Source organism: Adiantum capillus-veneris, chromosome 2 (genome assembly GCF_014529385.1).
Source record: "Adiantum capillus-veneris isolate H3 chromosome 2, ASM1452938v2, whole genome shotgun sequence".
Taxonomy (NCBI): domain Eukaryota; kingdom Viridiplantae; phylum Streptophyta; class Polypodiopsida; order Polypodiales; family Pteridaceae; genus Adiantum; species Adiantum capillus-veneris.
In genome coordinates, this window is record NC_140932.1 from 90,228,820 (window position 1) to 90,256,448 (window position 27,629).

Here is a 27,629-nt window from a genome sequence, read left to right on the forward strand (position 1 = left end):
TGCGTAGCAGCTGATGACGTGGCAGCTATACGAAAAAACCCAGAATTGCACTGACATGATGACGTGGCAGACTATACGGATTTCCACGTTTTGCGCTAACTGCTGACGTGGCAGTTGTACGAAATTCCATGATTTACGCTGGTAACTTTTTGGGCATTGCTTTTGGACCAGAAGCTTTTGAGTTTGAAGACTTTTCATGTAAACTGCTTTTGGGCTTAGGGCCTTTAAATATGAGGCCATGCCCTCATTCTCTGGCATGCTTCTGGACGAAGGTGCAAAGTCTGGAGTACCGGCTTGTACTGTGTTGATGCAATATAAAGAAATACCGAAAGGGGCGCCAAGGTTTGGGGCCAATACTCTCTAGGGAGGAATTCCGCCACTCCGTGTCGCGTGTCGTCTCTCTCTCTCAGTTTAGTTGTTATTGAAGTGCTAAAAGTCTATTCAGTTTGTTCTTTTCTATTGGCACGTGGTGACCGTCTTGTGACGGCGCTGACATGCCACCTAGACCAGCAGTATGGATTTTCGCTTTTCGCGCTGACATGCTGACATGGCATATTGTACGGAATTCCAAAAATCACGTTGGCTGCTTTTTTGGCAGTTTTGAGGACCAATTGCTTTTGGGACAGTTTGCTTTTGACTTTAACTGCTCTACTTTTGGCATCCCTTGTAAGAATAAAAGGACCCTAGGAGCCTCACTCTTAAGAGCATCTCGATGCAGAGTCTGAGAGCATAGGATCCTTCGGGAATTGTACTTTGCTCAAAGATTAATATAAAAGAAATACTGATTTTCCTTTGGATTTCAGGGATACTAATGGGCTGATAGTATTCTATTGAATGACTATGGAGCTAGTTGTGCCATGTGGCAGGTCTGTGGATGGAATGAAGACAAGAATTTGAGCGTATTACCCACATTCTCACAGACTGCTCTCCAAAACAAACTAGTAAATCAGAGATCTCTATCCGAAACAATAGATGTAGGCATCCCATGCAACTGAAAGATGTGCGAGACAAACACCTTTGCCAAATGATATCATTAGACAAGCATACGAGGCCGACACAAGACAATAGAGCAAGACACAAGACAACTTGAAGAGAGATGGCAATTGAGGACAACTTCCTTGCAAAACTCATACAAGTCCTGATATCATTAGACAAGCATACGAGGCCAATACAAGACAATAGAGCAAGACAACTTGAAGAGAGATTGTCACGAGGACGTGGCAGTTATTAACCATGTCACAGAGATGTGGCAACTGCTAACCTTGGTTGTTGGTTTCTTTCCAATGGGGTTTATTTTATTTGTTTAAGACCCTCTTTTTGAAGTAGCAAACGGTCGGACATTGTATGGCCAATGTGAACGGTAGATTCACCCGCAGACGGGAAGGGGTCGGCACTGGAATTCGTATGGTAAGAGGATGTCTAGGCTCAGAGCAAGATCATATAGGTCCCCCCGTCGCACTTAGCAAGTTGGTGGATGCTAGGAAGTGAACTCAATTAAGGCGTAAAGTCAAGGTGGGATTTCCAACAAAAAGTATGCGACAGTTGGGCCACATTGCATTTTTGGATGCGGTCCCAATGAGGATAGATGGTCAGAAGACCAGTGGGAGCCCAACGGAAGCATCTCCTAAAATTTAGGGAACTGCTATTTTGGGCTGTGAAATGTGTTCGCGTCATTACCTTCGGTATGACTAGGGGAACACTTTATAACTCTGCCGCGAAGTCAACTGACGCGTCGGTTGGGATATTTTTAAGCGGCGAACCCGAAACGGGAAAATGCTTGTAAATGCGCCAAGTGTCACATTTTCAGGGACTTGCCTCTTCCAGAAAAATGGGCGCTGATTTTTAAGCTGGGAGAAGCCTCATTTGCAACCTGTCACAGGTTAAGAGCTATGGAGTGCTTTCTTTCCCTCTCATGTACAGTGTGGTGCTAGGAGTGATGCCCTGCACACTACACACTGCTCTCTCTCTCCCCTACGTGCAGTTATGTGATGCCCCACAAGAGGGCTACTCATTTGACTGATGTACAGTTGTGTGGGTTCATGCTTTTGTGCTGAGGCAAGAGCCTCCTTGAGCAGGAACAGGGGTAGCTAACTGCTGCTCCAAAGCAGGCACTGGTGAGGGTCATAACCTCACCGTACAGGTGCAAAATCAGCGCTGTGTATGCGCTGTAAATTCACTGTTTTTCAGCCATACGGACGCCAGGATCATTGGGAATCGTGCCCCACTGGCAAAGGACAGTTAGGGGACTGTTTGGGGCTGAAAACAGGGCAAAAACCAGTAAATACAGCGTGCTGAATTTACTGTTTTTGGACAGGAATCAGAGGGTATACGCCAGTGCAAGCGAGTTCCAGCAGGGGAATTGGTTTCGCGCAAGTTTTGGGGCTGTTATGCTGCCGAAATTTGGCCAAATCAAATGGTATCTAGGTGGATACACGTGAAGGATTCCCAGGACCTTACCTTGTAATTTACCCTCCTAAAGAATAAAGAAATACCGAAAGGGGCGCCAATTTTGGGGCCTACAGGTTGTCGGCGTCTGCTCGGAGCATTCTAGCTTCCGAGCCGTGTGTGAGTTGAAGTGTTAATTCCCATTACAGGTTCTCTTTGCAAAGTGCTCTGTGTGTGTGTATAAAGTAAAGAATTTCGGGTGAAAGCCAACGCCTACCGCCCTACGGGCCGGTTACATGGTTCCATTGCCGGGATATCAATCACTTTTTCCTCAAAGAGTGAGCCTGGATTGTTCAGGGTAAAGACACACATTGCAAGAACGCGGGGATTACACTATGACCGACAAGGGGAAGGGAATTATGGAAGAGGGTTCCTCTCCAAAGGACAGGCAGGAGATTCCTATGGTTTTTGAGATTGGCGAGAGCTCACGGCCACGTCAGTCTGTAGCTCCTGTCAACGTGAATGTCCCTCCAGTAGTACAGGGCTTTATGACAGGGCAACTCGAGGATGATGCGTTTAAGACTCAGTTAGTTGCCGCGGTGAATGTCTTTTCACAGCTGGTGCAAAATCCGAGGTTTATGGAATTCTTGCAAGCGCCACCAGTGCAACATCAAAATAGGCAACCTACGCCGCGTACGGAGCTTGTTGAAGCTCAAGCCCAGGTACTTCATGAGGCGCAGGAGGAAAGGGAACACTCACATGTTGCGGAGTCGGGGGCTCCAAAGCAGGTTCCTCCCGTGCTTGAACAGGTGGCTAGAACGCCTATTCCACAGGTTATGCCAGTTCAGCCCGCCACCTTTCAGAGCCAGCATGCTGTCTTGAATGGACAGGGAGCTGGATACCAGGCTATGCACTCAGTTTTTCCACCACCCACGGTACATCCTGGGTATTTCGGGGGTGGATCAGTGTTCCAAAGTATGGCTGGTTATGCGTCTGGAAGTCAGCCGTACATGCCAGGAACAGTGTTCGGGGGTATGCAAGGCATCATGCCAAACCCCATGTATGGTACTATCGGCATGCAGCAAGGTTTCCACGGCAACCAGGGCCAGTTTGGGGTGCCACAGGGTCATTTTGGCATGGCTGGTTTTTCTGGACAGCAGCCAGATATCGCACCTCTGACGCAAAATGTGAATGGCCAACACGTGCCGATCATGCCTACTATAGTGCCCATGTTGCAGACCATCCCGTATGACAACTTGGGGGCACTAGAGAAGCCGAAGGCTTACAAAGAAGGTGGTGCAGCAGTAAAGTTCAGTACCTTCAGTGGTTTCGAGGACAAGACAAAGGCACTCACTTTCCTCCAGCAGTTTGATACAGCTTATGCGGGAGGGAATTTTACAGAGGCCTCGAAGGTTAGGAAAGCTGCCACTTTCTTAAAGGACAATGCGCTGACATGGTGGACGACATTGTTAATGCAAGGACAGGCACCCGCCACTTGGGTTTACTTCAAGCAAATGTTTGCATCTGCTTGGCTATCAAATGAATTTGAAGCCGATGTCTTGACAGATTGGCACCAGCTTACGGCAGCTTCGTGCAAGAGCTTGCTGGAGTACAATAGGAGGTTTTGTAAAGCATTACTCTCAGTGACCTCCTACAGATTTGTGCCACTGACAGAGCAGATAGAGAAGTATTGTTGTGGGTTGCCTAAAGGGCTTCGCGATTACTGTACAAAGAATAGAGTGGCTACCCTTACTCAGCTTATGGAAGTTGCGAACACTGGTCTTGCCCTGTTGAAAGGAGAGGACAGTGGATTTCCGAGCAGTGATAAAGGAGGGCAGCAAAAGAAAAATTCAGCGAAGAAGCCCTTTGTGAAGACGGCTCCTGATGCGTCACAGGGGTCTGAACAGGCCACCAAAGACAAGGATTCAGCTGGGACTTCTGGAGCGCAGGCAAAGAAACAGAAAAGGAAGCCTTTTGTGCGCAAGTCGCTCGAGGAAAAGAAGGTCCTAATGGCTGAGAACAAATGCTTTATATGCGAGCAGCCTGGTCACTTTTCTATCAATTGTCCACAAAGGAAAAGGCCAACTGACTCAGAGGATAAAGAAGACCAGAAAGGCAAGAAGCCAAAACCCACGGCAGGTTTAGTGCCAGACATGGTGGGTGACAGGCCAAGCACAGATGCCAGTGAGTTATGCAGGGCATGGGGTAAAGTTAGGGATCAGACGGCACTCATCTTCTTTGATCCAGGTGCCAAAGCCAACTTTATCTCACCAGAGTTAGCTATGAAGCTCGGCATCAAAGCTGAAGAGATGGGGTACACCGCAGAGGCAGGGTTGGCATGTCCTGGCCACTCAGAGTGTGTTACTCCCATCATTGGAAAACTGCGTCTGCATATTCAGTCGTATGTGGACACTGAAGAGTTTTACATCATGCCGCTGGAAGGTTGTGACGCCTTGTTGGGGATCCCGTGGATGTTCCGAGTGCATGGAGTCTTGGATGCCTACAACAAAAAGATCACTGTACAGCATAGGGGCAAAACTCACATCTTGGATGTAAAGCTTAAAGGAGAGTCAGTCCCTATTGTATCTGCTTCTGCTATCACTTCTGTAATAAAGAATCATCTTTCTGTGTACTTGATTTTTGCACATGATGTCTCAGATAGTGATCAGTCAAATTTATCTGTGTTAGATAAAGAAAGGTCAGCATTTTTGCAAAAGTTTAGTGTCTGTTTTTCTGATTCATTACCGTCGCAATTGCCGCCAGAGAGACCTGAGGACCATCGGATAGATTTGGTGCCAGGGTGTAGCCCACCAAATAGACCTCCCTACAGGGTTAGTGCGGCGCAGCAGAAAGAGATTATGGGCCAGGTTGAGGAGTTATTAGAGAAGGGGCTGATTCAGCCTAGTTCTTCACCCTTTTGCTCCCCAGTGCTCCTACTGCAGAAGAAGGACGGCTCATGGCGCATGTGTATTGATTACCGTGCGTTGAATAAGAATACCATCAAGAATAGGTTTCCTATTCCTCGCATTGATGATATTCTCGATCGTTTAGAGGGTGCTGCAATTTTCAGCAGGATAGACCTGAAGAGTGGGTACCATCAGATTCGTATAAGCCCAGAGGATGTGCACAAGACTGCGTTTAGAACGACATTTGGTCTTTATGAGTTTCTAGTGATGCCGTTTGGGCTAACAAATGCTCCAGCCACGTTCAACAGAATGATGGACCGGATTTTCCGCTCGCATCAATAGTTTGTTGGAACATTCTTCGATGACATGATTGTGTATTTGAAGAATGAAGAGGAGCATAGGCGTCACTTGACCATTGTGTTTGAAGAGCTGCGCAGTCACAGGTTACTTGTCAATCCTAAGAAAAGTGAATTCTTCCTCGAAGAGATCCACTTTCTGGGCCACATAGTCTCAAAGGATGGTGTTAGAATGGATCCCGCAAAGGTCGAAGCTATCAAGACATGGCCAGACTTGAAGACTGTGCACGATGTCAGAAGCTTCTTGGGATTGTGTTCCTACTATAGAAGGTTTATCAGAAATTTTGCAGAGATAGCATCGCCTCTTCACGCATTGCAAAAGAAAGAGGTCACTTTCAGATGGACCCAAAAAGAGATTTCAGCTTTTAGTCTCTTAAAGGAAAAGTTGACTTCAGATCCAGTTATTGTTTTGCCAGATCTCAGGAAGTCATTTGTGGTCCAGTGTGACGCGTGTGGCAGTAGCATCGGAGCAGTGCTAATGCAAGATGGACGGGTAGTAGCATATGAAAGCCGAATTTTGCAAGGGCCAGAGAGGACTATGCAAGTCTATGAGAAAGAACTCTTGGCCGTTATTCATGCGCTTTCTAGCTGGAAGCACTACCTCTTAGGTGCTGATTTTGTTGTCCAAACAGATCATCAGACCTTGCGATACTTCTTGACACAGTCAAAGTTATCCGAAAAGCATATGCGATGGGCAAACATTCTTTCCATGTTCCACTTCCAGATTATGCATGTGGAAGGCAAGAAGAATGTTGTGGCTGATGCGTTATCAAGAAAGCCACAAATTTCAGCTGTGTCAATTCCTTATCATCATGAGTTAGATGACATGAAGGAACAGTATACTGCTGATGAAGATTTTGCAAGGATCTTTGAACAGTTACAAGAGGGGCAACATCACGAGCACTACCTCCTCAGAGACGGTTTTATGATGATGCATGGCAGACTTTGTGTCACTAGGCCATTGCGACATAAGGTCATGGAAGAGAGTCATGTCCCACCGTATGCAGGGCATCGTGGCATTGATGCAACAGTTAAAGCGGTAGAGACGTTCTTCTATTGGCCTACCTTGAGGAGAGATGTGGATGCTTTGTGCGAGCATGCATAGTTTGCCAAAAGGTCAAGTTTGACAGGCAAAAGGCACCATGGTTGTTACAACCACTGCCGATTCCGGATAAGCCATGGGAAAGCATTGCTATGGACTTTATCTTTGATCTTCCAAGGACGCCAACAGGGAATGATGGTATATGGACCATTATCTGCAGGTTCAGCAAGCAGGCCCATTTTATCCCTGTCAGGAAGAAGATAAAATCTGATCAGATGGCACGCTTGTTCATGTACAATGTGTTTAAGTACCATGGTATGCCACAATCGATTATCAGTGATTGTGATCCTCGCATGACCAGTTTGTTCTGGAGAGGATTGTTTGAGAACATGGGTACTACGCTCAAGTTCTCGTCTTCGTTTCATCCACAAACTGATGGACAGTCAGAAGAGGCCAATTCTACTGTTTTAGATCTGCTGAAATGCTATGTGTCAGATAATAAGGGCAAGTGGGAACAGTATTTGCCTATGCTTGAGTATGCGTACAATAATACGGTGCATTCGTCTACTGGCAAAGCACCTTTTGAAATTGTTGAAGGCGGCAAAAAGGTTCCTCCCATTTTGCATACAAAGGACAAGATCTTTGAGGCAGATCGATATGTTGAGAACATGGATGAGATATATAAGAAGATTAAAGTTGCCTTGGAGAAGACTCAGGCAAAACAGAAAAAGGCTGCCGATCATCACCGTCGTGAATTGCTACTATCACCTGGTGATTGGGTTCTCTTAAGGTTCGAAAAGGCAAGATTAAAGAAGATGAAGGGCAAGGAACGGCTGTTTCCTAAGCTCAGCATGCGTTACTATGGGCCTTTTCAAGTGCTTGACAAGATCAGCGATGTGGCTTACAGACTGAAATTGCCTGATGCGTGGAAGATTCATAATGCGTTTCACGTGAGTCTTCTAAGACCCTTCGTGGGTGATGTGCCAGAAGATATGCCAGTTGAGGATCAGCCAGAAGTTGAGGAACTTGATGAGATCCTGGTACCTGAGCAAGTTTTGGCACATAAGGACAGAAAAGTTAAAGGACAAGTTGCAAGACGCTATTTGGTGAAGTTCAAGAACTATCCGCCTATGGATGCAAAGTGGATGGAAGAGCATGAACTGTCAGAGTCACCAAATGTATTGCAGCTTTACCTTGAAGCCTTTGGGTTACAGCCTACTTATGCCCCAACCCAACGTGTGCAAAGGAGGGGTAATGATAGAGCTAGTACATCAAATGTACATATGAATTCAGTGCCATAGATGGAAATGGCAAAAGTATGAAGGCCTCATTAAGTCATTTGTATCTATGTATGTTACGACCTTTCTTGCAGATACATGCGATGATAAAAGAGTGTTAATAGCACAAGATCATCAGTGGCGTGTATTTATGGTATGCAATCGAGGACGTTTGCGATTTCAAGAGGGGGGTATGTCACGAGGACGTGGCAGTTATTAACCATGTCACAGAGATGTGGCAACTGCTAACCTTGGTTGTTGGTTTCTTTCCAATGGGGTTTATTTTATTTGTTTAAGACCCTCTTTTTGAAGTAGCAAACGGTCGGACATTGTATGGCCAATGTGAACGGTAGATTCACCCGCAGACGGGAAGGGGTCGGCACTGGAATTCGTATGGTAAGAGGATGTCTAGGCTCAGAGCAAGATCATATAGGTCCCCCCGTCGCACTTAGCAAGTTGGTGGATGCTAGGAAGTGAACTCAATTAAGGCGTAAAGTCAAGGTGGGATTTCCAACAAAAAGTATGCGACAGTTGGGCCACATTGCATTTTTGGATGCGGTCCCAATGAGGATAGATGGTCTGAAGACCAGTGGGAGCCCAACGGAAGCATCTCCTAAAATTTAGGGAATTGCTATTTTGGGCAGTGAAATGTGTTCGCGTCATTACCTTCGGTATGACTAGGGGAACACTTTATAACTCTGCCGCGAAGTCAACTGACGCGTCGGTTGGGATATTTTTAAGCGGCGAACACGAAACGGGAAAATGCTTGTAAATGCGCCAAGTGTCACATTTTCAGGGACTTGCCTCTTCCAGAAAAATGGGCACTGATTTTTAAGCTGGGAGAAGCCTCATTTGCAACCTGTCACAGGTTAAGAGCTATGGAGTGCTTTCTTTCCCTCTCATGTACAGTGTGGTGCTAGGAGTGATGCCCTGCACACTACACACTGCTCTCTCTCTCCCCTACGTGCAGTTATGTGATGCCCCACAAGAGGGCTACTCATTTGACTGATGTACAGTTGTGTGGGTTCATGCTTTTGTGCTGAGGCAAGAGCCTCCTTGAGCAGGAACAGGGGTAGCTAACTGCTGCTCCAAAGCAGGCACTGGTGAGGGTCATAACCTCACCGTACAGGTGCAAAATCAGCGCTGTGTATGCGCTGTAAATTCACTGTTTTTCAGCCATACGGACGCCAGGATCATTGGGAATCGTGCCCCACTGGCAAAGGACAGTTAGGGGACTGTTTGGGGCTGAAAATAGGGCAAAAACCAGTAAATACAGCGTGCTGAATTTACTGTTTTTGGACAGGAATCAGAGGGTATACGCCAGTGCAAGCGAGTTCTAGCAGGGGAATTGGTTTCGCGCAAGTTTTGGGGCTGTTATGCTGCCGAAATTTGGCCAAATCAAATGGTATCTAGGTGGATACACATGAAGGATTCCCAGGACCTTACCTTGTAATTTACCCTCCTAAAGAATAAAGAAATACCGAAAGGGGCGCCAATTTTGGGGCCTACAGGTTGTCGGCGTCTGCTCGGAGCATTCTAGCTTTCGAGCCGTGTGTGAGTTGAAGTGTTAATTCCCATTACAGGTTCTCTTTGCAAAGTGCTCTGTGTGTGTGTATAAAGTAAAGAATTTCGGGTGAAAGCCAACGCCTACCGCCCTACGGGCCGGTTACAGAGATGGCAATTGAGAACAACTTCCTTGCAAAAATCATACAAGTCCTTAAAAGGGCACCCCTACGTACACTATACAACCCATTGCCACAAGATGGAAACGACTGGGATTGACTTTTAATAAAGTTATACTCTCCTAAGCATATAGATTGACATTGAACACCATATTCAGCAGAGCTTCATCCAGCCTTTATGCCTTGTTTACCATACACATATCCATCTTGCGATCATCCAAGAATTTCGAAATCCTAAGCCGGCTATCCCCTCAGTTGAACCCCCTTAGGTTTTGTTCTCTCTTTTATTTACTTTACCCTCTTGATGGACCCTCAGTCCTTAACTGATATGTATCACACCCCGCTCCAAGAAGAAATTGTTGTAGTGCTCCTTTTTGGTCCCATGGGTCATATATGACCTCCGTGGACGATAATTCACTCTCTCTCTCTCTCTCTCTCTCTCTCTCTCTCTCTCTCTCTCTCTCTCTCTAGGGGCACAGGATCAGCTCTACTGCTGCTGCTCGCCATCTGTAATCCAGGCAGCGCTCTCCACAGAAGGTCAGCAAAACATGTCCGCAGGCAAGTGGAGGGCTACGCACCCGGGTACTGCAGGTTTATTTGCACTAAAAAAGCCACGTCAGCCTAAGGTTAACGTCTGACGTGCAGTGGGCAGCAAACGGCCAAGGTCTCGTGCAGCTTCTACAACAGTGTACAAACAGGAACCACAGAGCACGACTCTCTCTCTCACCATTCTTGTTGCTGCCCATTGCTCCCGTCACCTGCACATTTCACCCACATCACACCCAACCATAGTCTTTACACACAGCAGCAGCACAAAACACTTTCACTGCACAATAATATTCATACAGTATGTCATCACACACACACCTGCATTGCATCATTACTACATAGTTCTGCACATTGCACTTTATTAACAGAAACAGCACAAAAAAAAAACAGCAGGAACGTACAGACTGTCAGCCAAAACCAAACAGCAGGATCAGGTTACAGATCTTCAGACCTATCATTTTCAGCAGGCATAGAATTTCCAGAATTGTTTCTCTCTCAGCAAACAGATTTTCACCTATATTATGTATGCATAATTGAGGACAACAAATATATTCACATGGTGCAGGTATCTTGAATAAACCAAAATGGGGCTGAGCCTCTCGATATTTGGCAGAGCAGACTGAGTGTCCCGCAGTGGGCTGTGGTAGTGCATATACCCGCATTCGGGTTGTGGTTATTACTTCTCCGCCTGGACTCAGCCGAGCCAGAGTGTCGAGCTATACCCGCATCGCCAATGGAGGCCATGAGCGCTTCGCCAGTATGTAAGCCCCATACGAAGGCAACCTTTGTGCTTACAAACAAGCGGATAACACAAATGGAAAGGGAGATGAAAGAATGGAAAGCAGAGACGGAGGGATGGTGGAAAGAGAAGGCCAACCTTCTTCAAATGTTCCTCAACGAAGGCGCGCAATGGAAGAAGGAGAAAAAAGGACTTGCACGCAAAGCTACAAGCACTTAAGGCGGATTCACAAGCACTTAGAGAAGAGGTCACAGCCCTCAAGCGAGAGCTTGCGGATAGAGTATGCAGTGGACTGGAAGAAGGGGAATTCCAGCCCTCGGTGATAGAGGAGATCAAGGTCATTAAGGAGCAGGTACGGATGATCACAGAGAAGGAGAAGCAGAAGGTGGTAAAGACGTCTTCGTGGATGGATGTGATCACGAAGACACAGAAGAAGGCGGATGAGGCCGAGAAATGGATAGAAGTCGCTAAGAAAGGGAAAGGGAAAGGGAAAGAAACCACATCCGTTCCCATTCCTACAATCATCAACATGACTCTAGAAGAAGAGCAGCGAAGGAAAACTAGAGCCTTGCATGTAAGAGTAACCGGTCTAAAAGACCGAGATGATGTGGCAAGGGAAGTCGAAGAACTTCTCCGCATGATGGGTAGCGAGGCTACTCATACAAAGGCATGGAGGGTAGGGAAGAAGACACAAGGCAATGGGGAGACTTCAAAAGGGAGAGCTTTAATCATCCGTTTCCCATCCATGGAGGCAAAGAAGGACTTCTTGAAGAAGCGCCCTACAATAAAGAAAACGGGCATATTCCTTGGAGATGACCTCACTCTCACACAGCTTGCGCATATGAGAGAGGTAATGCCAGAGATTCAAGCGGCAAGGGAGAAGGGAAAGACGGCCTTCTACAGAGATGGCCGGGTGGTGATTGTAGAGCGGCGCTCCACATGACGGTGCGAGACCTATGGGACCACACTCAAAGTTGCCACCTGGAATTGTAATGGATCTATGCGCCTTGACGTGGGTGCTTTTGAGGATAGTTTTACGGGAAGAGACATCGTCTTCTACTCTGAGACACATCAAGCCCCGGGGCAATCTATGCCTCACATTAGTGGATATAGATGAGAGACAGCATGCAGACAGGAGACACGATCAGAGCACAGAGGGCGGGCCTCAGGAGGAGTGGCAGTGTTATTCAGGGAGGAGTTGCAGCCATTGATACATATAGCCTACATGGATGAGCAAGCTAGGTACATGTGTGTGAGATTGAGAGCAGAGACAGGCAGATATCTCTACATTGCTATTTGCTACTTTCCCCCGAGTACGTCAGTTTATGCACCACCCAGAGGACAGTCCCCCTTCTCTATTTTGGATGATGACATATGGGAGTTCTCTACAGATGGTGACATCATCATTCTAGGGGATTTCAATGCTAGGACTGCCCATCATCAGACAGTATTTTATGATACTTCAAAGGAGATGCTGAGAAAGTTGGATGTTGCAGAGACGGGCCTATCCAGATTATCACAGGATGGAGAACACACTGAGTATGGAGGATACTTGATAGACATGGGGACTGCACATGGATTGGCCATCTTGAATGGCCTACAGAGATTTCCCGTTGCGGGGGGTTTTACATGCTTTCCACACAGACATGGAGCCAGCACCGTGGATTATGTCATGGATGATGGCACAGCCGAGCCTCATCTCTAGTATCCAGGATCTCACGATTGGACCCAGACCTGTTGGTGTGGCAGTGGACCATGCTCTTGTGTCGTTGACCATCTCTTTTCAGTTTAGTGTAGCACACAGGCTACGGGCAGCAATCCCTACTCGCTACACCTTCACACAGGAGACGGATTCTGTATACATAGATGGGATCTATAGACGCCTCTGCACAGAGGAGCCAGGGCGACCTCTAGAGGAGCTTACTACTATACTGACACAGACACTACATGATGCAGCAGCAGAGGCATACCCACATACCCAGCCTGAGCAGAGACGTTGTTCGGGGAGCATGCCCCAGAACAGTTGGTATGATGAGGAATGCCGGGACACTAGAGCTAGACTTCAGAGGGAGGTGCTTTTTGGGGACATCACTCATAGACAGTCACAGATTGACTTCCGACGCCTAGTGCGGCGGAAGAAGAGGACATTTTTGGCTCGCCTAGAGCAGGATCTATACCAGCTATTCTTGAGTCAGGACTCACGTGAGGCATGGCAGCTCTTTCATGAGCACTCCCCCCCACCTGCCATCACTTCTACAGAAGCCTGGGGCCAGTATGCATCATCTCTGTACACAGTTCCTGAGCAGCCCCCCCTTCCCGACCCCCCCGATCCATGCCCACACACATGTGCTTTTTTCACTGCTGAGATGGTGAGGAAGGCCATTGACAGGATGAGGACTGGGAGAGCATATGATCATGATGGCTTAGTGCCTGAGCATTTCACGCATGCCAGAGATTTACTAGCAGAGCTTCTAGCAATTATGTTTAACAGTGCCATGTGTTAGGGCTTGCCTGATACTTGGAGCCTGAACCTATCTTCAAGTCGGGAGACCCTATGGAGCCTGGGAATTATCGCACTATCATGATGGACACACATTGGCACGGTTGTACGCATCTATTCTTGAGCAGCAGCTGAGTAGATGGGCAGAGAGGGAGGGGATACGCGCAGCAGGAGAGGCAGGTTTCAGGAGGAGTTTTTCTACGCTTGACCGTATCTTGACACTCAGAGCCATCATTGAGGAGGGCAGATCGCGTGGGAGACGGATCTATTGTAGCTTTGTGGATTTCCGCAAAGCATTAGACACAGTGCCCAGAGCTAGATTGATGCGCAGATTACAGCAGATGGGAGTACCCACAGAGCTCATTTGGGGGGTCATGGCATTATACAGGTCAGTAGTAGGGCATGTACGCACCCCAGAGGATCTATCCACACCGGTTTACTCCACTATTGGGGTGAAGCAGGGCTGCCCGCTCTCTCCTACTCTATTTGGTATGTATGTGGATGAGGTTTCTGACTACATTGAGAGAGATGGTGATAGAGGTGCACAGCTGGCAGGACATGGATTCCACTATTGTTATATGCTGATGATATTGTGTTGATCTACGACTCTCCGGAGGGGATGCAACGTCACTTGGATGCTCTGCATCGGTTTGCCCAGGAAAGTGGTTTGTCTGTCAACCTTGGTAAAACCAAGGTCATGGTATTTAATACCACCCCACAGTGGATCAGGAGGTCAGCGCCAGCATTCACATACGGCCAGGAGAAGGTGGAGTATACAGATGCTTACACTTACCTTGGAGTGGTTTTTAGTGGGCCAGCATTTTCATTGAGGAGGGCAGCAGAGACTAGATTGACCAGAGCCCATGCAGCATTGGGTAGATTGGAAAGGATGTGTTCACAGGTTCAGTTTCAGGAGCCTCGGACGAAGCTCTGGCTCTTTGACACTTTGGTGGCTTCTGCATTGCTTTATGGAGCTGAGATTTGGGGACCTTCATTGGATCATCAAGGGAGGACAGGCCGCAGTGATGGATGGGGGAACATGGAGAAGCCTCTGGTCTCTATGATCTCGCGGCTCATTAGAGCCAAAGCCTCAGTACCACGTACTATTGTACGAGCAGAACTAGCTGCCCCGCCACTAGTGGTTGAGGCGCTCACCAGATCTGTCTCCTTCATACACCGCATGTGGGAACTTCCTAGAGACAGATATGCACGCCTTGCACTTGAGTCCTCTCGACAGTTAGCCATGCAGGGAGATACAGCATGCTGGTATGGGGAAATGGCATCATGGTTTCAGGCGCATGGGTTCAGCATAGACAGATTGCCTCCCTTCCAGTACTCACTGGATGCGCCCTCTCTGACTCTTGCACAGTCCGAGATCACCAGGCTCATTCGCCAGGACTTGACTCAGCTAGAAACGAAGAGGACATGGATACAGCCGGCAAAGGAGCTGGGCACGAAGATGGCTTTCTACAGAGAGCATCTCCTCCAGCTTACAGAGGATGGTTTTGTGACGAGGCCCAGATACATGGACACCCACTTGTCTCATGGGATACGATGTGCTATTGGCCAGATACGCACATTGTCACACCAGCTGCGGATTGAGACTGGGAGATACAGCGGAGTACCAGCAGAGGCCAGGACATGCCCCCTATGTGACATCGAGCCTGAGACAGAGTTGCACTACACATGCACTGCCCCGTCTACTACGAGATACAAGGCCGCTTCCATTGCTTGTTCAGAGAGGGCTTTGGACCATTCTCTAGAGTCATGCAGTACGAGGATCAAAGATGCCTGGGTTTGTTTTTGCTCGAGCTACGTAGACACAGAGAGAGCCTGATGAGAGGAGAGGCCAGCCAATCTCAGAGACAGATCACACTTCTTTAGAGCTGCCACTCGACACCCGGAGGAGTTACCACCGCAGCTGGGGAGATCCAGACAACCACGACTGAGGAGGACTACACAACATCGACGAAGGCTGCATCAGAGGATTCGGATCACTTTGCCTCGACATGCACGACGCCCAGTCAGACTACTGACCATGGAGGAGATTGATGAGATCCACCAGCAACCGATGCTGGATCTCCTGTGATCTAGCTATCCCGGCTAGCTGTTTAGCTGCTTAGTTCACACCTAGCAGTTCAGGATTCCATAGTATTTCATTTTGTCATTTTGTCATCTTGTTACTCTGACTTTGTATCAGATCCACCACATTGTAACTTTCTGGTCTCATAGGTCATTTTGGCCTTTTGAAGACGTTAATATAACATTTCATTTCATCTCTCTCTCTCTCTCTCTCTCTCTCTCTCTCTCTCTCTCTCTCTCTCTCTCTCTCTCTCTCTCTGCCCTGCAATCCAGTCCCCCCCCCCTCCTCATGCCACTTTCTCCCCCCCACCAACTACACCATGCTGCCCCCCCCCTCCCCTCCCCCCTGCCGCAGATTTTTTTTCAAATCAAATTTGTTCAAATTCTGCAGACTTCAGCGAGCAGATTTTCTCAATTACAGCAAGCAGTTTTCTGCGCAGAATTATCGCAGGTAAGATCAGAGCAGGAAATAGCAAATTTCAGTAAAACTCAGAAATTGCAAAATTGCAGATTTTTAGGAAATCGCAGAAAATTGCAGAAATTGAATGCGCCATGTATGCTTAATGTGGGAACATGTATGCATAATGCGGACGCCCGGGTGCGTGTAGATCTCCGCAACACTTCGTCTTGTTTGTCTGTTTGTTAGTAACGCCCAGCCATGAGAAAGCAAAATGACAAGCCCGACCCCTTATTAGACGCAGTCCAAAAGTGCAAAGAAGAAATGGTCGAGACCATGAACAAGATCAACTGCCACCTATTAGGTACAATAAACCTACTCGAAGATCACGTTCCGGCCCAAGAAAGCAAGATCGTTGCATTGGGAGATCGTGTGACGGCCCAAGACGAAGAGATTACATCACTTAAGAGGGAGCTCGCCGAGGCACGATCAAGAAATACACTTGAAGAAGGAGAATTGCAACCTTCAGTAATCGAAGAGCTCAACACGATCAAAAAGAACAAGTGCGAGCCATCAAAGAGGGGGAAGAGCAGCACAAAGAACTGACGACCTCTTGGGTGGACGTTATCACCGAGACTCAACAGAAGGCAGATGAGGTAGAGAAATGGATTGAGGTTGCCAAGAAGGGGAAAAGCAAGGAAACAACAACGTCCACACCCAACATAGTTAACCTGACACTAGAAGAGGAGCAAAGAAGGCGTGTGCGCTCTCTACATGTGAGAATTTGCGGCCTTAAAGACAAAGATAATGTGGACGAAGAGGTAAAAGAACTCATGGCTTTGATGGGGGTTCATGAGCCGATGCAGGTAATGGGCATCTTTCTCAGGGATGATCTTACCCTCTCACAGATCGCTCATATGCAGGAGGTAATGCCAGAGATTAGAACAGCAAGGGAAAAAGGTAAGATTGCTTTTTACCAAGATGGAAGAGTGGTGATATTGGAGCCACGCCCCACATGACGGTGTGAGACCTATGGGACCACACTCAAAGTTGCTACCTGGAATTGTAATGGATCTATGCGTCTTGATGTGGGTGCTTTTGAGGAAAGTTTTAGTGGTAGAGACATCATCTTCTACTCTGAGACACATCAGGCCCCTGGGCAGAGACTATGCCTCACATTAGTGGATACAGATGGGAGACCGCCTGTAGACAGGAGACACGATCAGAGCACAGAGGACGGGGCTCAGGAGGAGTGGCAGTGTTATTCAGGGAGGAGTTGCAACCATTGATACATATAGCCCGCAAGGACGAGCAAGCTAGGTACATGTGGGTGAGATTGAGAGCAGAGACAGACACATCTTTACATTGCTATTTGCTACTTTCCCCCGAGTACATCAGTGTATGCACCACTAAGAGGACAGTCCCCCTTTTCTATTTTGGATGATGACATCTGGGAGTTCTCTAGAGAGGTGACATCATCATTTTAGGGGACTTCAATGCTAGGACTGTCCATCATCAGACATTTTTTTATGATACTTCAGAGGAGATACTGAGAGAGCTGGATGTTGCAAAGACGGGCCTATCCAAACTATCACAGGATGGGGAACATACCGAGTATGGACGACACGTGATAGACATGGGACCTGTCACAAAGTGATGACGTGGCGGACAGCAGAAACCCTAATTTCTGCCAGAAACCCTAAATTCCTGCAAACCCTAATTTTTGCCAAAAACCCTAAATTCCGAAAATCGCGGAGGCGGATTATTATTTTTAAAAAAAAAAAATTTATTTTTTTTTTTGGAAAATGATGAGCGACGCGAATTTTGCTTTTGCTTTTTTTTTATAAAAAAAAAGAGAAAAGACTCTCTAAGAGAGAGAGAGAACTGATGCTTTTGATTTTAAAAGCTTTTGGGGCTCTGCTTTTGGGCATCCCTTGTAACCTTTAAATTAGTGGTGAGGGCCTCACTTCTCAGAGCATCTGGACGCAGAGTCTGAGAGTGAAACCCTAACCGCTCTCTTGTACTTTGATGATTGATTAATACAAAAAGAAATACCGAAAGGGGCGCCAGTCTTTGGGGCCAATATCTCTAGGCACGGAACTCCGCCGGGCCAGTGCAAATCTATTGTGATCTGTGAATTGTTTTGAAGTGGTTATTTGGTGCTGTCGCGGTTGATTCTTGACTTGGAGTGTCCAAGTTTGTTACAGTGGTATCAGAGCACGGCCGATTTCTCTTCTACGGGAAATCCGATCCCCGAAATTTTTTTCCGCGGCACCTATGGCTTCAGGCAATGATCAGTCGACTCCCTCTGCATCTGGAGATGCGGGCTGGGATCACAACGAAGATTCAGGCAGAGAGTATGGCCCGCCTCGGCCTACTCAGGCGGAGCGAAGAGAGATGGAGCGTCGTCAATTGATTGGCGATGCAACAAAGATGATGCTCAATTTTGCCAAGGACCCGAAGATGGTAAAATATATGAACCAGACCTCTTTGAAAGAGGTACAGATGGAGTGGCAGAGAACCACAACACCACTCCCGAAACCCGCTCTCAAGAAACCTTCTACCTCCAAGAAATATACGGAGAAGGAACTGGAGAACGTGGTTGATGCACGGATTGCTCAGCTTTTCGACGTGCAAAAGAAAGGCAAAAAGCACGGCAAAAAGCACAGCAAAAAGCAGAACAAAGGTACTGACTTCCCGGGATATTTGGGTCGTCAGTCGACATTCGACAAAGCAAAGAAACGGAAGAAGCGTGTTCGATTTGAAGGAGTACCCAGTTCTTCTTCTTCTTCTTCTGACAGTTCTTCTAGCTCCTCGGATTAGAGCGAAGAAGACAGAAAAAAAAGCAAAAAGCGAAGCAAGACACAAAGCTTCGGAACGGGCAAGAAAAAGGCAAAGAAGGCTACATCTCGCCCAGAGACTGACAGTTCTACTGAGGACTCGTCTACAGACAGCTCAGATTCCGATGACGGAAAGTTTTATGCGAACAAGAAGAATTTTTACAAAGCCAACCAATATGACTTTCTCGAAGATAACAGCAAGAAAGTCCGAGAGTTTAAGGAAGGTGGCCACTCGATCAAGTTTGATACTTTTCAGGATACTCAGATGCTTCGAAGGCTTTGTCTCTTATACAGCAGTTTGACATCGCTTTCGCGGGAGGACGCTATTCAGAGCACTCCAAGATTCGGAGAGCTGCCTCTTACTCTGAGGGGAATGCTCCTACTTGGTGGTCCACGCTTCTATTAAGCAAGACTGTGCCAGTTACATGGCTGAAATTCAAGAGGCTTTTTATTTCTTCTTGGTTGACTCAAGAGTTTGAGCGAGATATACGAGCTGCTTGGAACCATCTCCGGATGACCAAGAGCGATACAGTGAATTCTTATTGTGAAAGATTCTGGAGCTCTTTTCTACCCGCCTCTTCATTCAAGAAGATCTCGTTCAGAGAACAAATTGAGCGGTTTACCTTGGGTCTACCTACAGAGATCCGAGATCACTGCTTGGAACAGAAGTCAGCTTCTATTCAGGAGTTGATGAGTCATGCGAAGCGGGGCTTTGCCATTCACTCTGGCAGTCTGACCTACCCCACAGATGAGGCCATGACACAACGAGCCAAACAGACTTCTGGGAATGAAAGTAGAATGAAAAAGAGCAACCCAGAGAAAAAAAAAAAGGATGCACGACCCAAGCTTACTCCTGAGGAGAGAGCTCGCTTCATCAGAGAGGGGAAGTGCTTTGGATGCGGGAAACATGGACATATTTCCGCAAAGTGCCCTGATAAGGCACAGAAAGAACAGAATGATAAAGACGACGACAGGTCTGAGAGTTCGAGAGCAGCTGAGGAATGTGGCAGAAAAGGCAGATCGAAAAGCAGAACTGGTACCACATGGCATGGGACTTGCACCGAATCAAATGAATGAAAGTACAAACTTTGCCGTTTTTTTTTGGGGCAAAGTGAAGGATCAAGAAGCTCTTTTGAAGGAGCCAAGGCCAACTTCTTTTCACTTGGAATTGGCGGCTCGATTTGGAACTGCGCCCGACAGACTGACGCCACTGGCGGAGGTAGTTCGACTGGCACCCGGATGGGATGTTGCCATTACACCGAGCATTGGCAAACTTCGTTTGCAATGACAGGGGTGTTCAGGGCACGTGAGTGACGTTCTACTCGGGATCCCTTGGTACCACAAGAACTACGCCGTGGTTGACTACCGGGCCGAGAAAGCGACTTTGATAAATGAAGGGCTTAGAGATTGTACTTGATGAACTTCAGTTTTCTTACTCATTCTTTTGGGAGAACTGAACCATGGATAAAAGTTGAATATGTTTTGACCTGAAGAAAAGAACGCCAAGATTTTTTTCTCCACGCTCATGCCGATTGCTTTTGAGAGGGCCTGAAGATCATACCATTGATCTGATATCTGGAAGCACACCACGGAATCGGCCACCTTATTGTGTGAGCCGAGTACAGAATGAAAAGATTATGAACTCAGTGAAAGACCTCTTGGAAAAGGGTCTTGTCCAGCTTAGTACTTCACCGTATTGCTCTCCAGTGTTGTTGATTTTGAAGAAAGACAGATCTTGGAGAATGTGCATCGATTATAGCACTCTCAACGAAATCACCATCAAGAACAGATTTCCGATTCCTAGGATCGATGATATACTCGACAGGTTACAGGGATCCTCGTGTTTTAGCAGGATTGACTTGAAGAGTGGATATCATCAGATCAGGATAGCGCCAGGAGATGTCTACAAGACAGCTTTTCGGACAACTTTTGGGTTATTTGAGTTTTTGGTGATGCCTTTTGGCTTAACCAATGCTCCTGCGACATTTAACAGGATGATGGACAGGATTTTTCGAGAGTACAGGCTATTTGTTGGCACTTTCTTTGACGACATCATTGTTTTCTCGAAGAATGAGGCAGAACACAGAGATCATCTGCTTCAAGTCTTTTAGGCATTACGAGATCACACGCTAGTGATTAATGCAACGAAAAGTGAATTTTTTTCCTACCATGGATACACTTTTTGGGACACATTGTGTCAGCAACACAACAGGAGTGCAAATGGACCCGGCCAAGATAGAGACTATCCGTGATTGGCCCGATTTGAGGAATGTCCATGAAGTTAGAAGCTTCTTGGGACTATGTTCATACTACAGGCGGTTCATACGAAAGTTTGCAGAGGTTGCTTCCCCTTTGCATATCTTGACACAGAAAGGAGTACCTTTTTCGTGGGGACCCACAGAGGTGACTGCCTTTCAGACATTGAAAGAGAAATTGACTACGGGACCTATTTTGACTTTGCCGGACTTGCAGAAGTCATTCGAAGTATATTGTGATGCTTGTGGTCGTAGTCTGGGTGCGGTCTTGATGCAAGAAGGCCATGTCATAGCTTACGAGAGCCGTTTGTTCTCTAGGCCGGAGATGACAGCACAGATTTATGAGAAAGAGCTTTTGGCGGTTATCCATGCTCTTACTCAGTGGCGGCATTACCTACTCGGAGCGGATTTTATTGTCTTTACAGACCATCAGAGTTTGCGCTACTTCTTGTCACAGAAGCAGCTTTCGGAAAAGCAGATGCGGTGGGCGAACATCTTGTCATAGTTTCACTTCCAGATTGTCCATGTGCAGGGACAGAAGAATGTGGTGGCAGATGCTTTGTCTCGGAAACCGTTGGTTCTGGCTATTTCCGCGATACATCATAAGAGCTTCGAGGATATGGTCGATCAGTGTGCCACAGATACAGATTTTGCAGATATTTTCACACGGATACGGGATGGGGAGACAGTAGCTGGATACTCCCTTCGGGAAGGCTACTTGATGAAAAAGACTATGTTGTGCGTTACACAGCCGTTGAGGGAAAAGGTTATGACTGATTGCCACTGTCCACCTTTTACGGGTCACCGCAGCATTGCTACCACCATGAAAGGGGTAGAGAGAGATTTCTTTTGGCGGAGACTGAAGAAGGATGTGGAAGAGTTTGTGCGCAGTTGCTTGGTATGCTAGAAGGTCAAGTTTGACAGGCATAAGGCACAGGGATTGTTACAGCCTTTACCCATACCCACCCACCCGCCCCTGGGAAAATATTGAAATGGATTTCATTTTTTTTTTATCTCCCGAGAATACAGAATGATCACGATGATTTTCCGATTACATGGCACGCCTGAGACGATTGTCTCCGACAGAGACCCCAGATTTATGAGTTTGTTTTGGAAGGCAATTTGGGAGAACATTGGGACGCGGTTGCAGTTCTCGTCATCGTTCCACTTGCAGACTGACGGGCAATTTGAGATTGCCAATTCAGTGATTTTAGATTTATTGAAGTCTTGTATCTCGCATCAGAAGACTCAATGGGAAAAGAACTTACCTTTGGTGGAATTTGCCTACAATAACACGATACACTCTTCGACGGGGAAGACGCCATGAGAGATTGTTGAAACTGCTGCGAAGGTTCCATCCTTCCTGAGCACGAAAGATTAGAAATTTGAAGCGGATGAATATTCGCGAGATTTGGATACGGCTTTTGCCAAGGTTCACGAGACTTTACAGAAGTCTCAAGAACGACAGAAAAAGGCAGCGGATCGCCATCGTCGCGACTGGAAACTGAAGGAGGATGATTGGGTGCTCTTACTTTTGAGAAGGCACGCCTAAGAAAAAAAAAAGGGAAAGGAGAGGCTTTTTCCAAAGCTTAGTATGTGATACTACGGACCTTTCCAGATTACTGACAAGATAAATGATGTCTCCTTCCGATTGAAACTGCCAGATACTTGGAGGATTCATAATGCATTGCATGTGAGTCTCTTGAACCCTGTTAAGGGTGATGTGCCTGATGATGGGGAGCCTGATGAGCAACCCGAAGTGGAAGAAAACGAGGAGATCCTTGTTCCTGAACAGATTTTGGCACATAATGATACGAAGAAAGGTAAAGTCCGAAGGCGGTTCTTGGTTAAGTTCAAGAACTTTCCTGCATTTGATGCGAAGTGGATGGAGGAGGAGGACCTAGCAGATACTCCTCGGATTGTGAAACTTTACCTCGATGTTTTGGTTTAGCATAGTCTACTCCAAACGGAACCCAGAAACTCAGCTTGGCCGAAGATCTGGTGCAGTGGGATGCACAAGAGGGGAGTCGCTCCACTCCTTTGTCAACAGATGCCTCGATTTTCATACTAAAGTCACTGATGTCTCTTTGAGCTTCAGGGATACTGAGAGCTGACAGTATTCTGCTGGATGACTTTATGAAATGGAATTCCTGATTATGATACTGATTTGTTCTTGACTTCTTGTGAGTGCAGGAACTGATAGACGAAATGACTGCAGCATTTTGGTCTGATTGATCTCGAATAGACATGGTTGCAATAGGGGTTAGTCAATCGGACATCGATGAGGTCCCGATTGGACCTAGATGTGATTGCTAGCTACATTGCCGATAAATCATGGTCTAAGATCCGAATGAATGTTGAATGTCATGTGATGTCCTGTGATGTCTGGTGATGTCCTGTGATGTCGTGTGATGTGACTGTCGATTTTGTACATGTGCTAGATGTGTGTTCCTAGTACGTAGGTACTAACAGTCAGTGTCTGCTAAGACGGTTTATGGCTTTTGTCGGTTTTGCAGGCGTAATCGCGGTCGATTACAATGCTTTCAAGAGGGGGGTATGTCACAAAGTGATGACGTGGCGGACAGCAGAAACCCTAATTTCTGCCAGAAACCCTAAAATTCCTGCAAACCCTAATTTTTGCCAAAAACCCTAAATTCCGAAAATCGCGGAGGCGGATTATTATTAAAAAAAAAAAATTTTTTTTTTTTTTTTGGAAAATGATGAGCGACGCGAATTTTGCTTTTGCTTTTTTTTTATAAAAAAAAAGAGAAAAGACTCTCTAAGAGAGAGATAGAACTGATGCTTTTGATTTTAAAAGCTTTTGGGGCTCTGCTTTTGGGCATCCCTTGTAACCTTTAAATTAGTGGTGAGGGCCTCACTTCTCAGAGCATCTGGACGCAGAGTCTGAGAGTGAAACCCTAACCGCTCTCTAGTGGCACAGCCGAGCCTCATCTCTAGTATCCAGGATCTCACGATTGGACCCAGACCTGTTGGTGTGGCAGTAGACCATGCTCTTGTGTCGCTGACCATCTCTTTCCAATTCAATATAGCACACATGCCACAAGCAACAGCCCCTACCCGCTACACTTTCACGCAGGAGACAGACGGTGTATACATAGATGGGATCTACAAACGCCTGTGTACAGAAGAGCCAGGGCGACCTTTGGAGGAACTTACTACTATACTGACACAGACATTACATGATGCAACAGCAGAGGCATATCCACACACCCAGCCTGAGCAAAGACGCCGTTCTGGGAGCATGCCCCAGAACAGCTGGTATGATGAGGAATGCCGCGAGACTAGAGCTAGACTTCAGAGGGAGGTGCTTTTGGGGACATCACTCATGTGATAGTCACAGATTGACTTCCGACGCCTGATGCGGTGGAAGAAGAGGGCATTTTTGGCTCGCCTAGAGTAGGACCTATACCAGCTATTCTCGAGTCAGGACTCACGTGAGGCATGGCGGCTCTTTCATGAGCACCCCCCCCCCCCCCCCCACCATTACGTCTACAGTGGCTTGGGGCCAATACACGTCATCTCTGTACACAATTCCTGGACAGCCGCCCCTCCCCGACCCCCCCGATCCATGTCCCCACACTTATGCTTTTTTCACTGTTATGATGGTGAGGAAGGCCATTGACAGGATGAGGACTGGGAGAGCATATGATCATGAGGGCTTAGTGGTTGAGCACTTCATACATGCCAGAGATCTATTAGCAGAGCTTCTAGCAATTATGTTTAACCGTGCCATGTGTGAGGGCTTGCCTGATACTTGGAGCCTATCTACTATTGTACCTATCTTCAAGTCAGAAGACCCTATGGAGCCTGGGAATTATCGCACTATCATGATCGGACACACATTGGCACGGTTGTACGTACCCATTCTTGAGCAGCAGCTGAGCAGATGGACAGAGAGAGAGAAGATACGGGCAGCCGGGCAGGCAGGGTTCAGGAGAGGCTTTTCTACTCTTGACCATATCTTGACACTCAGAGCCATCATTGAGGAGGGCAGATCGCATCAGAGACGCATCTATTGTAGCTTTGTGGACTTACGCAACGCATTTGACACAAAACCCAGAGCTAGATTGATGTGTAAATTACAGGAGATGGGAGTACCCACAGAGCTCATTTGGGGAGTTATGGCATTATACAGGTCAGTAGTGGGGCATGTACGCACCCCAGAGGCCCTTTCTACAGCGGTTCACTCCACTATTGGGGTGAAGCAGGGTTGCCCGCTCTCTCCTACTCTATTTGGTATGTATGTGGATGAGGTTTCTGACTACATTGAGAGAGATGGGGATAGAGGTGCACAGCTGGCAGGGACATGGATTTCACTATTGTTATATGCTGATGATATTGTATTGATCTCCGACTCTCCAGAGGGGATGCAACGTCACTTGGATGCTTTGCATACGTTCGCCCAGGAAAGTGGTTTGTCTGTCAACCTTGATAAAACGGAGGTCACGGTATTTAATACCACCCCGCAGTGGATCAGGAGGTCAGCGCCCGCATTCACATACGGCCAGGAGACAGTGGAGTATACAGATGCTTACACCTACCTTGGAGTGGTTTTCAGTGGACCAGCATTTTCATTGAGGAGAGCAGCAGCGACTAGACTGACCAGAGCCCACGCAGCGTTGGGTAGATTGGAGAGGATGTGTTCACATGTTCAGTTTCAGGAGCCTCGGACGAAGCTCTGGCTCTTTGACACTTTGGTGGCTTATGTATTGCTCTATGGAGCTGAGATTTGGGGACCGTCCTTGGACCATCACGGGAGGACATGTCGCATGGATGGATGGGGGGACATGGAGAAGCCATTAGTCTCTATGATCTAGAGGCTCATTAGAGCCAAGGCTTCAGTACCACGTGCCATTATCCGGGCAAAGCTAGCTGCCCCCCCATTAGTGGTGGAGGCGCTCACCAGATCTGTCTCCTTCATACACCGCATGTGGGAACTTCCCAGAGACAGATCTGCCCGCCTTGCACTTGAGTCCTCTTGACAGTTAGCCATGCAGGGAGATACAGCATGCTGGTATGGGGAGATGACATCATGGTTTCAAGTGCATGGGTTCAGCCTGGACAGATTGCCCCCCTTCCAATACTCACTAGATGCACCCTCTCTGACTCCTACACAATCCAAGATCACCAGGCTCATCCGTCGAGACTTGACTCAGCTAGACACCAGGAGGACATGGATACAGCCAGCACAGGAGTTGGGCACGAAGATTGCTTTCTACAGAGAGCATCTTCTCCAGCTTACAGAGGACTGTTTTGTGACGAGGCCCAAATACGTGGACACCCACTCTCTCATGGGATGCGATGTGCTATTGGCCAGATACACACATCTTCACACAAGCTACAGATCGAGACTGGGAGATACAGTGGAGTACCAGAAGAGGCCAGGACATGCCTCCTGTGTGACATGGAGCCTGAGACAGAGTTGCACTGCACATGCCACTGCCCCGTCTACTACGAGATACGTGGCCGCTTCCACTACTTGTTCAGAGAGGGCTTCGGACCTACTTGGGTCTGTTTTTGCTCGAGCTGCGCAAACACAGAGAGAGCCTCATTGAGGGGAGAGGCTAGCCAGTCTCAGAGATGGATCACAAACTTCTTTAGAGCAGACACTAGACACCCGGAGGAGCTACCACCACAGGAGAGCTCGTTGCCTCACACCAGAGGCACACTGATCGACCGAGCGACCGAGTTAGGGAGATCCAAACGCCCACGACTGCGGAGGACTACATAGCATAGACGGAGGCTGCATCAGAGGATTCGGATCACTTTGGCTCGACATGCATGACGCCCAGTCAGGCTATTGACCATGGAGGAGATTGATGAGATCCGCCAGCGATCGATGCTAGATCTTTTGTGATTTAGCTATCCCACCTAGCTGCTTAGCTCACATCTAGCAGTCTAAGATTCCATAGTAATTTTTTCTGTCTTTTTTTTTTTTGTTACTCTGACTTTGTATCAGATCCACCACATTGTAACTTTCTGGTCTCATAGGTCACTTTGGCCTTTCGAAGACGTTAATATAACATTTCATTTCATTTCATCTCTCTCTCTCTCTCTCTCTCTCTCTCTCTCTCTCTCTCTCTCTCTCTCTCTCTCTCTCTCTCACACACACACACACACACACACCTTGAAGAACCTGTGAGCCATCACGAAGGTCAACAGAAACATATAGCGCTTTTCCAGAAGAGAGACTCTCTGCAAGAAGGCCCGATTGTTCATGAGAATCGAGGGAGATGTGGGGAGCGAGATCCAAGATCCGCACAACCAGCCATTGCTCGCTCCTCAATAACTGCAAAACCAAATGCCGGGCAGCAAAGCCTCGACCTCCCGTCACCACGCACACCCTCCCTTCGCCCATCTCTCTCCCTCTGTGTCCAGAGTCTCCAGAGCGATCACAGAATCATAGTACTTTCCTATATTGCAGGTGTACAGACAAATTTTGATTAAAAAAATCGTTACACCACACTAGGTAATAAGGCAGCTGTAGCTTTACACACTGGATGCCACAACTTTCGCATTGGGGGTTTTGAACTTGGGTTCAATGAACATTGGTGAAGCATAAAGAGGAGTTTGAGGAGTTGGAGACAGATTTACCATG

At 47.3% G+C, this 27,629-nt stretch overlaps 1 protein-coding gene across 1 annotated transcript in view; it reads right to left on the reverse strand.

Annotated features, from left to right (window-relative positions):
- LOC147463166 (3beta-hydroxysteroid-dehydrogenase/decarboxylase-like) overlaps nucleotides 1-27,419 on the reverse strand; it is a 60,179-nt gene extending 32,760 nt beyond the window's left edge. The window contains exon 1 of the mRNA XM_086487626.1: nucleotides 27,158-27,419. Coding sequence (XP_086343752.1) covers nucleotides 27,158-27,389 — 232 coding nt within the window. The 5' untranslated portion in view covers nucleotides 27,390-27,419. The remainder of the gene's footprint in view (nucleotides 1-27,157) is intronic.
- Nucleotides 27,420-27,629: the final 210 nt, after the last annotated feature.